Raw genomic sequence first — 17,532 nt, 5'->3', positions numbered from 1 at the left:
GACAACAACACCACAGCCCTGGGGAGATGCGCTGCTGTGTAACCCTGAGCATTTGCTGCCCTCTTGCTGGTTGAACTCCAGTTCTCCCCAGTGGTGGTTTGGACCATTTATGCCACTCTGAACCCAGTCCGGCAGCTTGTTTGTGTTTTATAACCGTGTTTGTTTGTCTGCATGGAGAGAGAGAAACACTTCATGGACAAATCTCTCCTTTAAGTGAAAGGAGCTGCGCTTGAAAAATTGATCAGAGTAGCAGAAATAGAGATTTTCACTGACTGCTTTGGTATCCTGTTTTCTTTTTTTCCTTCCCCTTTCTCCTGAGTATCTGATTTGAAACAAGTGAAAGCGATTATATACAGAACAATAGACTGAGTGAGGATCGCACTGCACAAACCAAATGGAGACCATCAAGTGAATTTAAGCCTCGTTGAGTTAGACTTGATAAATTACGCTCTGCTTCTCCCGACACCAGTAAATTTGCTGTTTTATGAGCATGTCCACACGCAGTCAGGAAAGTGAGTTTGGAAGATTTGCTTCTCCGGTGCATTGTGGAGTAACCTGATTTGCAGCTGAAATGACCCAAAATCATTCCTGTTTGTCTTTTCTTTTTATGAGGCGTTACTATTATGATACTCAACACAGTTGTTTATGTGTCCAGAATAATATGAATCACTGGTTGGGTTTTTTATTCTGGCAATTGGCATCATCTAGGGCTTGAAATAAGCCTTCCATATTAGCAAACATGGGTAGTCCCCCAACCAGTGCTGGCAGCCCTAAAGCTCCCCAAAGTTGAAACCAGGTCAAGAGTGAGGAAGTCTTATAGAAGCATCCTCTCTAACCATAGAATAGAATGGCCTGGATTGAAAAGGACCACAATGAACATCCTATTTCAACCCCCTGCTATGTGCAGGGTTGCCAACCACCAGGCTGCCCAGAGCCACATCCAGCCTGGCCTTGAATGCCTGCAGGGATGGGGCATCCACAACCTAACATGGCAGTGGTTTTGACCCAAGGCTGCTTATCATGGTGCCCTGCAACCAGAGGTGAGCTCAGGTGGGCTGGCTGGGGTACCCTCAGAGCCTGATTGTGAAGTCAGTATTTGGGAATGTGAGTAAGCAGTCTTTATTTTTGGAGCTAATAAACCTCAGCCATTAGCATGGGATAATAGATCTCCCTGCTCGCCCCATCTGACAGAGCCCACAGGGTTCAGGGCGGTGCTGAGATCCAGGCCATCTATTTGGGTGCCTGGGAAAATAATCTGAATTTAGATGCCTTTCCTTCCCTATCTGAAATATATAGGCTGGTGTGTGTTTACAGTGCTATATAAATTCCTAGCAGCGCTACACAGTGCTGTATGCATGATTAATGGTAGCAATAAGCAGGGGGGAAATTTAGCTTGAAGATAGAATTGAGGGAAAAGGAAGGGAGCGTGGGGGTGACCTGCAGGGGGCTGAGCTCTGATGGTGCCAAATCTGACTTCAGCCTCACATGGCACAGATGGGGTGCTTTGAGATAATCTGTGTAATTAATTGAAGGAGCGTGGCAGCGGTGTTTACTAAATGGAGCCGCAGAGCAAGGAGGATTCGGCAGGGCTAATTATAGCAGCTGGAAGAAAGTTGACTTGAAAGTTCCCCAGCTCCTGTGTTCTGCTCACCTGGTTAATGAGTGCTGAACACGAGAAGGTGAGATTGTTAGATGATGGATTTGGGGCAGAAAATGGCAAATGGTATTTTAAGCATCTACATTCCTTACGTAGAAAGTCTCTCTTCCTTCAGCTGTGATTGGTTAAAAAGAAAAGTGGACTGTCTGCCTAGAGGAATAAAATTGAACCTATTGGTGCCCTTATGATCATGACACGAGCCAAAATAGTGCCTTCGGATAGCGAGTTGTGGGCTGTTACTTTTCTTTTAGGCACGTGGAAATGGAGCTTAACGTAATTCCAGATTTAGGACCCAGCCGTCTTTGTCTTTCTTCTGTCAGAATTAATCACAGTCCCCCATTACAGGAAACTGAGTGCATCTGTCAGATCTCATAAGCCTGCTGTTTTGTTGCGGCTGCAAAGCAATGTCTTAAATTACTTGTTTAGCACAAGGTTTGCAAAGATGAAGAAGGATCTGTAAATATGTGGGGCGGCTTAATTGGCTCGTGTAGCGTAAAATAGCAGTGCAGGTGAGGGCTTCTGCTCTGCTGCTGCCTTTCCTTAAATATTTAATGCCATCAGCTTGTGCCCTGTGCACCGTGAGCCAGCCTGGGAGGGTTCACATGCATCCAAATGTTATAAAAGAAAACAAATGCCATCGTCAAGAGCTGCGTGTAAAACTGCTAGTGTTGTTTTAATTACAAGTGAGAGATGCAGAGGTGTGGGGAGCAACGGGTCTCCATTGGGCTGCATCTGCTGCAAGCCCGGCCTGTGGCTACTGCTGGCCAGAGACTTATCCGTGTTATTTTCCTTTGCAGGGGACACCTGGCAAACCAGGTCCAAGGGGGCAGCGCGGTCCAACGGTAACGATGCTTCTTTTCCCTCTTGTTGTATTTTGAAGTCTTGTTAATGCCAAGAGAAAGCATGTTCTGGTTCATGTCCTGGCTGGGTGGGATCCAGCCCTTTACGACTTAATGTCTTCACTAAGTCTTCAGCCTTAATGCTGAGCGGAGAGGCTGCAGTGATTTGGGGATGGGGTTCACTGTTGGTTCTGGTCTGATATCATGACTAAATAGCTTGAAACCACAGTGAAGAAGGTTCCTGTCACCCTGCTGCTGCTGCTGCTGGTGGGACAGCTCTTTGTCCCAGTGCAGTTGGGGTGCTGCAGTGCTTGCCTGATGTCACTGTAGCTGCTCTTATTATCCAAAGCACTAAAATGTCATCTTTTATGTTTTTCTAAGGGTCCACGTGGGGAAAGAGGCCCTAGGGGAAGCACAGGGAAACCTGGCCCAAAGGTAAGGTTCTGGGGAGCTTGTGATGGCAATTAGGAAGAAACTGCATCCTTAGAAGTGTCAGCATTAGAGGCCATCTGCTTCATTACCTTCCATTTCCCTTTTCTCCCTTTTCCATTTTGCCTTTTGAAAGCTGAGCTTTCCTGGCCTTCATTACCCAGCCAAATACCCTCATAAGCCAACTGTGAAGTCTATACACAGCTCCTAGAAACGTGCTGGCCTTCATTTCAGCAGGAGATCAACCTCATACGCGAACAAAGACCCAGCAGGGAAGGGGATACCTTGCAGCAGGGACAGCACAGCCCTACATCCCACTTCCCCTGAGCCCTATTTTGTGCACAACATTGCACCTTGCCGAGCCGCTTCGCATGCGTCCTGCTGGCCGACGACAATAGACATTGTTTTGCCAGCCAATGGAGAGGCAAGCTCAGCTCCAGCACCTGCTGCAGAAACCAATTAAGTGACCATCAATTGCTGGGCATAATGGAAGCGAAGCTGCTGTAATGAGGCATTGTCACCGCCACGCTGCTGGCTTTAAAAATAAATGTCTCGGCTTTGTAGCAGCATGAATTTTTGATAAATACTTCGGCTTTGCTGCTGCATTTATCTCTCAGAGGGCGGCCGTTATCGGGTGGAAATATCCTGAGCTCACTGATGTTATCTTGCCTGTATTTCTGTGAAGCTGTTTTGGGGGGGTGGGGGGAGATGAGCAGTTACTCATTTGTCACTGTGGCTCCCGGTATGGAGCTGTTTGATAGAGAGGGACCAGGCAGTCGGTGGGATGGGTGTCATCTGGGGTGGTGCCATTTGAAGCAGCCGAAACGGTGATCGATGTATTTGTAATGGTGTGTTGTTTTGTTTGTTTGTTAAAAGGGCAACTCTGGTGGTGACGGCCCCCCTGGTCCTCCTGGAGAACGGGTAAGGCCACGTGTGGGACTAGAGCAGGGATCGATGCTGCCTGTTGATTTCACACAGTAGAAGGGTTGGGTTGTTGGGTTGACAACGCTGAGCTCAGGACTTGCTGCAATGAGTGTCCTACCAAGTACTGTGAATCAGAGAGCAGTGGGGAGCTCCCTTGGGCTGGGATATGGCTGAGCACACCTCAGTCAGCAAAAGAAAGAGGTCACAGAACATCACCTGAAGCCTTTAAAGCCCTTCTGAGTTCTCCAGGCGAGGCTCAAGTGGGATTTTGGGTGTCCTCCATCAATACTGATCCATGTGAAGAAGGGAAAGGCTCCCTGTGCTGTCTGTGTGGACACCCAGAGCTCTTCAGTGGCTGATGGCTCTCCTGGTGTTTGCCCTGCTTTCCCCAGCTGAACAGAACTCTTGGTTAAACATGCATTTCTTTGGGGCACAACAGGCCAGCTTAGCATCTCTTTGCACTCACCTGATGTTCACACAGAGCTGTAATATCATTGTAAAGCACATGCTTTCCTTAACCCTGTTTTTCTGCCTTGTTTTGTATCCCAGGGACCACCAGGGCCTCAAGGACCAACCGGATTTCCTGGACCAAAAGGCCCCCCTGTGAGTAACGCTTCCTAAAACGTGCAGAGAAATACATCTGATCTTTTCCATCCAGCTGTGACTGCCTGTGCCAGCTCAACCCTCGCTGCTTCTCTGACGAGTGGTGCCGTGCCCAATAAAAGGCATTACTGAGACATCACGATAACAACTCGATGGTTTAAGCTTTTAAATAGCTGAGTAAATTGCAGCTGATTGTAAATGTTCGTTTCCTAATGACTCAGTATCTCTAGGATCTTTCGTGGCTGCTCTGTTCTTTATTCTACTGTGTGTTGGGAGGAAAGCACAACGGAGGAACGCTTCTGTCTATGCAATTGTTGTACACTGAGGGGGAGCCTCAGGAACCTTTTTGGAGTGATTTCTTTCCCTGTGGTGACAGCTGACTGTATATCTGTAAGATCACCAGGAGATGAGTGAGAAAGGGCCGTGTCCTTTAGGGTTCTGAGTCCCCCCATTTCTCTGTACAATGGGTGGAGATTAATGCAAAGATGCAAGTAATTGTGATTCAGTCCTTCTCATACTTGTACTAATGAACACTCAGCCATGTTCCTTCTCACCTTGGTTGTCTGCTGTAGGGTCCTCCTGGGAAGGATGGATTGCCTGGTCACCCCGGACAGAGAGGAGAAACCGTAAGTAGCCAGAACTCTTGGGCAGATCATTAGCCCTGAGCCTCATCTTGCTGGTTGGTTTCTCTAAACCCTCCTGTGCAGCTGGAGAGATGGGGCCACCAGTTTGCTCTCTGCAGAGGTCTGTGTGTCTCCAGCTGCACGGGGTGGTCTACAGGAAGCAACCTCCTTCTGAGCAGGATGGGTCAGGCTAATGATGATTTGCATGACGGCCACACACCGGCCCCTCTCTCTGTCCCTGTGGTACACTTGGGGGTGATGTGCATTGCACATTGAGTGAATGTGAGTGGGGAGATAGCGAGGCCAGTGTGGCACAGGAGCAGCTGAGGCTCTGTGTGCTGCAGGGGATGGGTGGGAGGATGCTGTGAGTCAGCACACCAGGACCTTGCCCATGCTGTGCACCCCACAGGCTCCCCAATGCCCTCCCGGGGTAAAGCTGTGCCTCACCTCTGCTCCTGTAGCACAGTGGTGAAGCTGTGCTTTCTTCCCCACTCCTCTCTTTGGAAATAAGCAGGTGTAATGTTGTAAGTCTAAGTCTGTGGGAACAGAGATGCAAGATGGGCTCCCTCCTTCACAAGCCAGCACTCAGCTTTCTGCACTCAGTTGCTTTAGCTCAGGGCAGTTTTACTTTCTCAGGAGCATGCCATGGGGAAAAATAAACACTTTTCCCTTCTTTATGCATCGTGCAGCCAGCACCAAGAGCAGCAGCACAGCAAAGAAGTTACAGCCCCATTGCTGCAGTGCTACTTTTGAGAGGGAAGCAGCTCCTGACCAGAATCAGTGGTGCCATGGCTTTGCTCTAGCTTTTCTGCCCACACTGGTTATTGCAGCACACGCGTGTATCCGCCCTGCCTTAGCACACCAGCATCTCTGCTGACACTGCCTTTGAGCCAAAGCAACTCACTGGGCTCCCCAAGCACATCTCTCTTGCTGCCCCCCCAAGGAGCAGCTGCTGGGGCCCTTATCGTGTTGTACACAATGCTGCTTTGTCAATATTAAAAGGTTTTGTTGCACAGATGTAATCAGTCTTTCTCACCAGAGGAGAGTGATGAGGCATGCGGAAGGTATGATGGCTGTCGTGCGTCTCTGGTGGTCTGTTTTGTGCACCTTTTTTTTGCTTGAAGGATACCCTAAGCAAAAAATGACTGTTCTGCCATGTATTCTTCTGCATGCAGTAATTAGTACCTCTCTGTTTGGCATTTTGGGGGATGTTGATTCTTTTTTTCCTCGGCTGTTTACAACCCAGCTCGTTTGCTGTTGTTGGTACATCACTCTCCCATCACTGCATGCTGCATGTTAGCAGATAGATTCTTTGTTCTGTGTTTATTCTACAGGAAAGAAACCCAACTTCCTCTATTCAGCTTTGCTATTTTCCCCACCGCCTTTCCAAGCAAATGAGCATAAAAGAGGCTTTGCACATTATGCATCTTTTCCCCTCAACTTATCACACAACAGTTTAATTAACTTCCCTGGCATTTGCTAAGCGAAGCAGTGCAAACACTGCTCAGTGCAACACCAGATATTTACTCATGCTCCGGGAGACTGACTTCATGGTGATGGTTGTGGTATTTTGAAGGCACACTCCTCACTTTGGGATTAACATCAAGGTAGAGAGAAGAGTTCTCACCTGCCAGAGTCTGACTGTGACATTTACACTTCCTTTATTGAGTTATCTGAAATATCCAGGACACTTAAGCTGAGATTAGGAAAAAGCAGTAAAAATTTGTCTGGCATCTGCAGCTCTCAGCTTTTGAGACTGGAATAAAGCATCACATTCCCAAGTCTGTATGAATACAAGTGGACAATGGACTATATGGGGTCTGAAAGCATTCCCTGGTAGCTGTTTTCTGTCAATTCAGGAGTAACTGGCCTATCTATCACCATGGAATATATCCAGAAACACAATCATAGTGTTAGGCCACAGAATCATAGGCTGGTTTGAGCTGGAAGGGACCTTTAACATCACATAGTTCCAATCCCCATACTATAAGCAGGGACACTTCTCTCTAACCCACATTGCTCACAGCCCCATCCAGCCCTCGTCTTGACCCTTTGTTTGTTCTCCTTCCTTACACAGAGCTGAAAAGGGAGGAGATAGACATAAAACCAAATTAAATATCATTTCCATGCTAGTAACCTTGCTAGCACGCTCTGTGCCTTCATGCAAGAGAACCTAGACTTCAAGTCTGCCCGTCAAATAGCTCCCCTTAATTAACTTTTCATTGAGGAGCAACAAATCATGCTGAAGGATGCCAAATATTGGGCCATATTAGATTTATTGAGACAGGATCTAGAGGAGACAAGAAAAAAGAGCCCTAAAAGCTCTGTGCTCATGGTTTAAAAAGGGTAACAGGGAAAGCCTTTCTTCAGATTAAAAAGGCAAGTCCCACACAGAGCTGGTTGAGGTGTTTTACTAAGATAAGGGTTTGAATTGTGCATTCTTTTCACAGCGATGGTTTGCCATTTTCCCATTGGTGACATGATATTCTGCCATCTGCAGACAGCTGAATAGCACTGAATGGCTTTGTAGCACGACACAGTACCATTGGCTTTGGGTCTTATCCCATCATCTTTTGTGGCAATGAGAAAATAGCCTGGATGCCCTGAATGGCATCTCTCAGGCTTGTCAGTGTGCTGTAGTAGCAGTGATAATTAATGTGCTGTTTAAGGAGTGGCTTAGGAGAGTTAAACAACTGCAGCGGTGATAGCTCGTTATTGTCACTCTTTTCCTGTCATTATCATTAGCTGCTGTGGAGACTTCGTTAGTCATCGTTTGGCCATCTAGAGAGAAGAACATTTGTGATTTCTTTCAGCAGATGCTGAGGAAGGAAATAAAACTCAGCAGGGCTGGAAAGTGGCTCTGTCTGTGCTGGAGTGCAGGGTGGTTACCCAGGCCCAGAGGTGAAAAGTGGAGCAGGAGCCACAGCAGAGCTGGGAGAGGGAGAAGGGAAATGAATGGCTATGAAGAATAGCTCAACATTAAGAAAAATGAGCGTTTTGACTTTTTAATAGTCATTTCCTCTGTAGTTTTACGAGTGTAGCAATTTTTATATATATGTATGTATTTGTATATGGCCAATCATTCAGCCAAACCACGGTAGCTCCATCATAACAGCAGAAGTGAACTGAAGATCTGATGGCTTTCCACCCAAACATCCATTCCCCCCCTGGGGCTGCACCTAGAACCCTCCACTGGAGCTGCAAGGCCCGTTTCTACCACTGTCTTTCCCCCTGTCAATGTACGAATTCATATTTTGCATCTCCTGTTTGATTTCTTCTTCCTCCTGCCTTTGGGTGTCCATCCATGGTCAGTGGTTCTGCTGGGGGGCAGCAGGCAGGCAGCACTCTGGGTCCCTCTGGGGAGCACCTCATGGCAGAGATGTCATCTCTTTGTTCTCTCCCTTTTCCTAACAGGGTTTTCAAGGCAAGACTGGCCCGCCTGGCCCCCCTGGTGTTGTAGGCCCTCAGGTAAGGAACAAGCATTAGTGTTTGCACTGGTTCTTTGTGGTTCCTCTTCATCAGTATGATGTGTTGTACCCCTTTGCTGATGTGGCTGGAGTGCTGTTCTATTTTGTTGCGAAGAAACACATCTCCGTTTTATGTAACACGCTGCTGGATTCTTTCAGTAATTGCTCTATTCCTTTAATTAATGTCTTTTCTAAATGTTAGTTGCCATGAACTCTATGCCATCTGGAGTCATAGATTCAAAGAATGGTTTGAGTTGGAAGGGACCTCAAAGATTATCAAGCTCCAATCCCCCTGCTGCAGTCAGGGCTGCCAACCTCCACATTTAATACCAGGCTATGCTGCCCAGGGCTCCATCCAACCTGGCCTTATCATCTAGAAATGATAACTGCACCACCAGAATTTGTACCCCTTAAGTACAGGCATGCAGGGTTCTGCATTGGTTTGATAATCACAGTCCTAGGCTGAGCAGCACTGGATTTGGGTTGTGTCTTCTTTCCTGAACTACTAAGAAGGTTGCTTTTTAATTACAAAATAATTAACTTGTCCTCTTTAATGATAGTGTCAGTTCCCTGGTTGATGAAATCCATGATTAGGGGTAATTCCTCGACTGTGTTTGTCCTCTCAAGTGCAGAACTGGGCTCTGTGGCAGTTTCATTCAGCCCGGTGATGTGCAGTTGGTGTGATTCATGGCTGCTGAGCGATGGCAGTGTTATCATTCTGCTGGTGTCAAGTGGCTTCGTGCAGCGTGACATGAATGACAACCTTGGTCCCAGCAGACACCAGCGTGCAGGGATGCTGTACTCCCATGCATGTGCCTTTTGTTCTCCTCCAGAATGGGCCGCTTGGGAGCTTTCTGTGCTGGGCCTTAGCATACACTTGTCACCATCAGTGCCCACATGTCAGCAATTGCCATGTAGTATAGGCCTAATCAGTTACTTACGCCCTGTATAAGGATGAACCAGCGTGGTAGTACAATACTTAAGAAGTGTCCCGAGTATGATAACTTTGGTAATAGTATCTCATTTGTGTGAATGCTTTCATTGCAGAAGTTCCCAGTTCCTAATGTCTGTTACCACTGCTTTCTCCCTGATCTCTGTTTCTTTAGGGCCCAACTGGTGAAACTGGTCCAATGGGTGAGCGAGGACATCCAGGTCCTCCAGGTCCACCGGGTGAACAAGGTCTTCCTGGCCTCACTGGGAAGGAAGGGACCAAGGTAGGGATGCACAGCCTGCTGGGTTCCCCCTCCTTGTACACCTTCCCCTCTGCCAGAGGTGGAGAGGGGTGATACAGGAAAGAAATGATGTTTCGCAGTGGCTCATCGAGGCATGAGCACAGAGGGAGGAGCTGAACCTCTGTGGCATCCACAGATCCTCAGATCTTTGTCCCTATCATTGCAGGGGGACCCTGGTCCTGCTGGCCTCCCAGGGAAGGATGGTCCCCCAGGCTTGCGAGGCTTCCCTGGAGAGAGAGGTCTGCCTGGCCCCATTGTAAGTATCAGCAATAGGATGCCCAGGCAGTGCAGCACACAGCTCCCCAAATGACTCTTTTTTTCCCATCTTCCAGGGTTCTCCAGGGCTGAAAGGCAATGAAGGTCCCCCAGGCCCCCCTGGTCCTGCAGTGAGTATCCTTGCCCTCCCAGGCACCACCTAACACGTTTACAAGCTTGGCAAGCTAAGTTAGTGGGTTAGTCACAGCTCAGGGCTTCATCCATTATTCCCTTTGCACTAACGAGTGGTTTGCTGGATATTGCTTTATTTTACCAGACACATGTAATTGCTCAGTTATTTTATGGTGTTAGCTGTGAATATACGTGACAAGCTGGGGGAACAAGGATGATCCAGGACATCCAGTATTTTGCTTCTAAGTCACCAGCTTTCCCTCTGAAAATTGTTCCCACTCAAGAGTCTTGCTCAGTACAGTCCTTCTGGAAGAAAGTAGTCATTGTGGAACCCTCCCTGCTGCATTAACTATGAAGTGGTCATGCACTTGTTCCAAACCTATACTGTGCACCCAGGAACTGAGCTTCCTACACCAGCCATTCCAGGGATTTCAATTGAAATGGATCTGCAGGACCCCTTGGGCTGATGGTACCAAGCCTTCACATGGAAGTCACCCCTTCATATGTTCTCATTTATTGAGTTGTGCGTTTGAAGCATTCTACTGCTGGATTTCTTTCTGTATGTTGATAGCACTTGATGTTCCAGTAATATTTTCCTTCCTCTTTCCCCACGCAGGGCTCTCCTGGTGAGCGAGGTCCTGCGGGCTCAGCTGGCCCCATTGGCTTACCAGGACGACCTGGTCCACAGGGACCTCCAGGACCTGCAGGTGAAAAGGGAGCACCAGTAAGTACCAGTCCACAGATTAATGGATATGGGCCCTGTAGAAATAGAGCTGAGCATGGAGACAGACTGAGCGAGGTGTAAAAAAAGGAGAAGGAAAATAAGAAGATGCTACACGCTCCTGAAGCACGAAGCGTGCTGGTCGTCTGCTGACACCCGTGCAAAGATGCTGTGAGCAGAGCTATGCCATATGGTCCTGCCCAGCACCCAACCCACGTGCTGTCACATCTTCTGCTCCCCCAGCACAAGCGTGAGATGCAGCAGGCAGGGCAGTGGGTGGGATGCTGCTCTTGGGTTGATGCTGAGCAGCTCAGAGCAGCTAGTCCAGAGGCAAGCATTTCCCAGTGAATCAGCCTTATGAACATCTGTCCTGCCCAGTATCTATGTGATATGCTCTTGGACAGATGAATAGGCAATTTATGTGGCACCTAATTATTCAGAAGAGAGCACCAAGTCTCAGATGCAATTAAATTATATATGAGGAAACTGAAAAATATCTACTGTTCGACTCCTATAAACAAACACATTTGAGCAAAGGCTCCAGGCTTGAGGAATACAAGTAGATGTTAACTGGGAGGCCAGCAGAGATTGCTTTATTTGCTTCATGTATTTTCCATTGTCCAGAGGTTCAGGAGGGAGCTCAGGGCTATTATTTAGCGATTAGCCATGGACAGGCAGCCCTAGCATCAGTAAGCACTGGCTTGTGGGAATTAAAATTAGTTGGAGACTTGTTTATCATCCAGAGAGAGACGGCAGAGGGTTCAGATTAAATCTAGTTATATTGCCACGGCAGTGAAATTGCAGCTGTGATCTGGGTATTCACCGTTTAGATTTGCTTGGGTTTTATCTCTGAAGATAGAAGTTTTGTCTTGTTCAGAGAGGGAGCACAGAGAGATATCAGCTGGAGGCCAGTCTTCCTACACATGCCCGTACAAGGCAGGGGTCATTAGCAGCTGAATAAAATGCTAATGGTTTTTAATGGGTCAATTGGAGAGTGGATGCATGACCTTCCTATTCCTTCTGCTTCCAGGGCGAGAAGGGTCCTCAAGGACCAGCAGGTCGTGATGGCATCCAGGGACCCGTGGGACTCCCAGGTCCAGCAGGTCCTGTTGGCCCCCCCGGCGAGGATGGAGACAAGGTGGGAACAAACAGCCTCCCTGTTGTGCAGTGTCACTGAGAAGGAACTGGGTTGTCTACCCCATGGCCACTCTGCTGGCATTGGGTCAAACATGCAGGCTGTTGTGACACAAGGGTGTTTTATGGCACTTGCAGTCCCATGGGACAAGTGGAATTGGGTTTGGGAAAGAATGAGGCTGATTGCTTTGCAAGCACTTCTCAGCTGAAGCTGTTAGCCTCCCCATAGACCGTAGCAGGTGGCCTGCCCTCAGGTGCCTGGCCTTTCCAAATTAATTACCTTTCCCCACACACTCATTAAGACCCTCTGGACTGGAGAGTTCTTAGGAAATGATAGCTGGGATGTATCACTCATCACTGCTAACAAGGTCATGGGATGATGCTTTCTGCATCACACAGTGGTTCAGGAAAGCTTAAGGATGCCAAAGGGTTTGGTTACACCTGGAGCAGCCAAATCTTTGGCCTCTTTCAGAACTCACTGGGTTGGTTCTGTGGGGATCAGCATCAGGGCATGGGACTACTGCTGAGTGGGGTGTGAGGTCCCCAGGTGAGCTAACAGTGTTCTTTGCACCTGGCAGGGCGAGATCGGGGAGCCTGGCCAGAAGGGCAGCAAGGGTGACAAAGGGGAGCAGGTGAGTGTGATGGATGTCATCTATGGCTGTTTTTTAGCTGAACGTGTGGTTATGTCTCTGCAACCAGAGAATGGTGCTGTTTTAATTTCTTCCTCTCTTTCCTTTGTCTTCTCCTTTGCTTTGTCAAATACACACACAGCGTAAAAATGAGTGTGTCTGCTGAAGTGTCCTCCTCCAGCTCCCTTGAGAAGCTTCCCTGTCACCTATATGCTATGTAAATATCTCAAGGATCAGCAGCCCTTGCCTTTGGAGTTGGGCGTTCAGCTGCAATTGCTTCTTCAAATGCGTATGGCACACTGAAGGTCCCTTTGTGTGCTCAGAGCCTGGGGAATGGAAAATTAATTGCACAAGTTCTCCTGCAGATGTGCTGAAGGATGAGGTCAGGTTGAGCTGGTTTTGGCTTCTTGGCCCTGCAAGTAGGTACCTGCACCTACATGCAGAAGGTGATGCTGGGCTAAGGGTGATCTGTCAGGACCCTGGTGCATCCAGGGGGCTTGACCCCATCCTCCCCCTGCTCTCATTTAAGAGTTTACATAGATTTAATGGACGCTATGCTCAAGGGCCTCTCATTGTACTGGTGAGGTTTTTCACTCTTTATACCTAAATGTGACTGTGCAATTCTGTTTCCTGACAGGGTCCACCAGGTCCTACAGGCCCACAAGGTCCGATTGGTCAGCCAGGTCCAGCTGTAAGTACTGTTAGCAGGAATTCTTCTTACCCCAAAATCAATGCTGAGAAGCACTGGACAGAACTGCAGTTTCTGCCAGGTGCTGCTCATACCCAGTGCATGCGGATGAGCTGCAGATAGAGGTGGTGGGGATGGGCTTTTTGCCTGCCATGTGCCCATGCTAAGCTGAATCAGGCTGTTTCCTTATAGGGTGCTGATGGAGAGCCAGGTCCTAGAGGGCAGCAAGGCCTCTTTGGTCAGAAAGGTGATGAAGGACCTCGAGGTTTCCCCGGTCCCCCTGGCCCTGTGGGCTTGCAGGTAAGCTATGGCATCCAGTGGGTCTGGGGTGATGAGGGCTGAGGCTCTGTGGGATGTATTCACAACTACAATTATCCCTTTCTGTCCCCCCACAGGGCTTGCCTGGACCTCCAGGTGAGAAGGGAGAAACAGGTGATGTTGGGCAAATGGTAAGAAGCTTTTCTCCTCCTGTTTTCATCACTGATGTACGCATTTTTCCAAGGAGCCTGTCTGAAATGTCTCCTCTGTCCCTCAGGGTCCACCAGGTCCACCTGGGCCCAGAGGCCCCTCCGGTCCACCAGGAGCAGATGGACCCCAAGGCCCTGCTGGGGGAATAGGAAATCCTGGTGCTGTAGGAGAGAAGGTAAAGCATGTACCCCAACCTGACTGAGGGCTGCAGGTTTGCTCCAACACTTGCTGTGAGTGGGGTGGTGATGGGGTAAATGCATGGCTGCGGTCATGCACAGTCTATCAATAAATAGGTGCCATTTGAAGGGAGGAGGCTTCTCCCAGTTTGAAGTGCATGTAGTGATGTCTGGGAGGTACTTATGTTAGTGATCATTTCTCAGCTAAGTAAACAGATTAATGTATACTGTGAATTTTTGTTAATATAAGCCAAGGAGGTGGAAATATACCTGAAAAAGAAAACAGTGATGCTCAATGTCCAATGACTTGCTGAAGCTTGCATCTCTTGGAGGCCAAAGGGGTTGAGCATGTCAAGGTGTAACTGTAGGCATCCTCTTTTCCTCCCTGTAGGGTGAGCCTGGTGAATCTGGTGAGCCCGGTCTGCCTGGTGAGGTCGGCCTGCCGGTAAGTCTGCTGCTGTGGGGGAGAGCTTTTCTCCACCAAGAAGTTGGCTGAAGGGGTTTCAGAGATGCACAGATGTTGCTGGGGCTGTAGGGACTGAACCAGCTGTGTCCTTTGTGTGGGCATCAGGCAGAGACACTGCCATGTTCTGTGGTGTTCATGGGATAAATTTGGTCACCGAATGCAAGCTGTGCATGACAGTGTCAACACCACTGAGTCTTTGTGTTTTAAGATACAAATGGGCTTCTTCAGAATTGATTAGAGGATAATCAGGGATCAGCAATAGTAATAGAAACACCTTTTTTTCTTTCACAGGGTCCAAAAGGTGAAAGAGGTGAAAAGGGTGAAGCAGGTCCCTCTGGTGCTGCTGGTCCACCTGGCCCTAAAGGTCCACCAGGTGATGATGGTCCCAAAGGCAGCCCTGTAAGTACCCTCTCCTGTCAAAAGAGTTCTTCCTTGTCTTGTCTTGTGGAGATTTTCACATGGGAAGTTTTTTTCTCCAGAGATTTTTGCAAAATCTGAAATAATTTACCAACCAGATTATTGCCCATCTAATATTACACAATGATAAGCCCATTCCTTCAGAGTGCTAATGAGGAAAAGACACAGTTGTACCTTGTCTTCCAGCAGTACTTGAAATGTTAGGCTCTTCTTGCAGGCTACCAGGAAATTCATCCCTATGTAGAAGGCGGTACCTCTACTTTGCACTTGAGTTTATACATTGCCAGTGTCCTCTGCACCAATGCAAAGCTTCCAAAATAGCCTAGAGGAGATTTATGTGAATTTGGGAGCCATATCTCCAGGGTCAGATCCCTGCTAATGCAAGTTGTTGTAGCTCTATTGAAGCCAGCAGGGCTGTACTGAATTTATACCAGATGACAATGGTACGATATTTGTCTTCCCTGGTCCTTTGATGCTTGTTGGCTGAAGAAATTCATCATGTGATAAGCAAAGATGGTACGAAGCAGCAGAGGAGGCAGGGGAGTTAGTCATCTCCCTTAACAGATGGTTTTTGGGATGCCACATTATTGGTTGAAACCTATTGTCTGAGCGCTGCTCTGAGGATCATTTGAAGTGCACAATAGGATTGTAGGGCGAACTGTGGTGAAGTTATTTTAGTCATCGAATGATCTGAGAGTATCTTCAGGTGAAAAATGTTACACATTAAATGGAAAGGAAAAGCAAAACCTTCTAATCTTCGCGTTGCCCAGAGCTGAGAGGATTCTGCTGTCACTTGTCTAATATATTTATGAAAAGCTCGATGAAATCCCATGTTGATACTGGAGCTTTGTGTAAACTGGCTGCAGAGCTGAACTGGTAACCGTGACGGGTCGAAATTACTGAGCACATAAAGCTGGGATGTGAACTGGGCTTAGGTTTGAGGGTAAGGATTTTGCTCCCCAGGGTGGATGCACACATTGGTCATAGGGTGATGGGTATGAGTGCTCTGCAGGTTTGCAGGTGCAGTCTCTGACTTGGGGATGTCTCTCCTCTCTTTGCAGGGTCCAGTTGGTTTCCCTGGTGATCCTGGTCCTCCTGGAGAACCTGGCCCAGCTGTAAGTGTTTGTCTCATAGAGGAGCAGTTGTGTTCCTCCTCTTGATGTTGTGGAACACGACTGTGTGCTGTTCATTCACCATTAGCTCTTCTGTCATTTACTTTACTTGGGGAACAGGTAGGAAGGCCCACCATAAGAACTTTCTTTTGGGGCAGTAGCAGTGTAAAGCTTAACAACAAGCTGAACAATACCTGCAGCTTCCAATACTTTATTTAGCTCCATTCATACCCTCAATGTGCCTGTTTTTCTTCTCATGTTTTAGGGTCAAGATGGTCCCCCTGGTGACAAAGGTGACGATGGCGAACCTGGTCAGACAGTGAGTAACCAGATGGATGGGATTTGTGTTCAGTTCCTGTGGTTACTGTGTGCGGGTGTAAAGAGTTGAATGCAGAACAATGTACAGCAGCTAATTCCCACCAGCTTCCTCTGAGCAAGTCCTCTGCTCCTTCCCAGTCCTGTCCTCTCTCCTGTCTATGTGAGCCTGGCTGCTGCCATCCACCCAGGCTGCTCAGCAATACATCCAGAAAGCAAACAGTAGCTTCTAGAAAAACAAAATCTAGCCTTTCATTTTAATTTTTCCATGCCTTATGGTATTACATGGTGGGAAGAGATAAAACAGGATACCACCTGCACCCTAGGGAGGTGTCAGGAGTTGTACCGACCACCCACACCCTGGCTTGAAACAAACTCTGTATCTCTGCTTGAGTTTTACACGCTTACTCGTTCCTCCCATGTCTCATGGTGCAGTTATGACTTAATCTCCATTCTCCATCTAGGGGTCCCCAGGTCCTACAGGAGAACCAGGCCCCTCTGGACCCCCAGGAAAAAGGGTAAGCAAGTCATTTAAGAATGATTTTCCACATGTATTGGTATTTTATATAAATATATATATTATTTTTTTTTAAAAGCTAATTTTAGTACTTGTCTAAAGTAAATGTAAAGCAGTAACATGAACAAAAGAACTGAAGCAGTCTGCCATCCACAGCCATTGGAAATCAATGGGAAGTTTGGAGCTGAATTCTGTCGTTGGTGGTTTTGCTGTTGTTTTCTTAAGATTCTAAGACCCAAAAGGAAACAAAAGTTGCTCCAGCATTTCTTCTCTTGCTGGTAGAGCCCAGGGGCTTGTGCAGCAAGAAGTGAATCCGTAAAGCTTTTCAGAGATTTGCCTCTGTGTTGCCTTCCTTCCTGTGGCCGTGGCATTGCTTAGGTAGCTCCATTACAGCGTTGCATCTAACTGAGTTTTGCATCTATTTTGTGCATTTTCTAGGGCCCTCCTGGTCCAGCTGGTCCTGAAGGAAGGCAAGGAGAGAAAGGAGCCAAGGTGAGAGCTGAATGGGATTTCTTTCTTACCGTGTCTTTCATGTGCCAAACCACTCACCCTCTGACATTGTTATTTGAAAGACAGTGATTTGATCTTTGTTGTGTTACAACAAATTAGCCTGAATCTGGGGCCGCTGGCCTCAAGTCTGAATGTGTGTTTCATCTTTTAATGAACTCCGTGGAGATAATCAGAGCTTGGTAAGGTCACGGGAGTGTTTTTCTTGCTTTGAAATGACA

At 47.7% G+C, this 17,532-nt stretch overlaps 1 protein-coding gene across 6 annotated transcripts in view; it reads left to right on the top strand.

Moving 5' to 3' along the window:
- The window catches only part of COL5A1 (collagen type V alpha 1 chain), a 120,935-nt gene that overhangs the window by 89,447 nt on the left and 13,956 nt on the right, over positions 1 to 17,532 (top strand). For all 6 annotated transcript variants that reach the window (XM_015879297.3, XM_015879296.3, XM_085520907.1 and 3 more), the window contains exons 33-54: positions 2,455 to 2,499; positions 2,878 to 2,931; positions 3,802 to 3,846; positions 4,399 to 4,452; positions 5,025 to 5,078; positions 8,490 to 8,543; positions 9,649 to 9,756; positions 9,941 to 10,030; positions 10,107 to 10,160; positions 10,778 to 10,885; positions 11,913 to 12,020; positions 12,595 to 12,648; positions 13,283 to 13,336; positions 13,526 to 13,633; positions 13,729 to 13,782; positions 13,869 to 13,976; positions 14,369 to 14,422; positions 14,735 to 14,842; positions 15,922 to 15,975; positions 16,238 to 16,291; positions 16,752 to 16,805; positions 17,243 to 17,296. In XM_015879297.3, coding sequence (XP_015734783.2) covers positions 2,455 to 2,499; positions 2,878 to 2,931; positions 3,802 to 3,846; positions 4,399 to 4,452; positions 5,025 to 5,078; positions 8,490 to 8,543; positions 9,649 to 9,756; positions 9,941 to 10,030; positions 10,107 to 10,160; positions 10,778 to 10,885; positions 11,913 to 12,020; positions 12,595 to 12,648; positions 13,283 to 13,336; positions 13,526 to 13,633; positions 13,729 to 13,782; positions 13,869 to 13,976; positions 14,369 to 14,422; positions 14,735 to 14,842; positions 15,922 to 15,975; positions 16,238 to 16,291; positions 16,752 to 16,805; positions 17,243 to 17,296 — 1,530 coding nt within the window. The remainder of the gene's footprint in view (positions 1 to 2,454; positions 2,500 to 2,877; positions 2,932 to 3,801; positions 3,847 to 4,398; positions 4,453 to 5,024; positions 5,079 to 8,489; positions 8,544 to 9,648; positions 9,757 to 9,940; positions 10,031 to 10,106; positions 10,161 to 10,777; positions 10,886 to 11,912; positions 12,021 to 12,594; positions 12,649 to 13,282; positions 13,337 to 13,525; positions 13,634 to 13,728; positions 13,783 to 13,868; positions 13,977 to 14,368; positions 14,423 to 14,734; positions 14,843 to 15,921; positions 15,976 to 16,237; positions 16,292 to 16,751; positions 16,806 to 17,242; positions 17,297 to 17,532) is intronic.

This window comes from Coturnix japonica, chromosome 21, assembly GCF_054131305.1.
Source record: "Coturnix japonica strain WE chromosome 21, WE-NBRP24, whole genome shotgun sequence".
NCBI lineage: Eukaryota > Metazoa > Chordata > Aves > Galliformes > Phasianidae > Coturnix > Coturnix japonica.
Note: the sequence above shows the minus strand (reverse complement) of the source record. Positions and strands in the feature narration are given on the sequence as shown.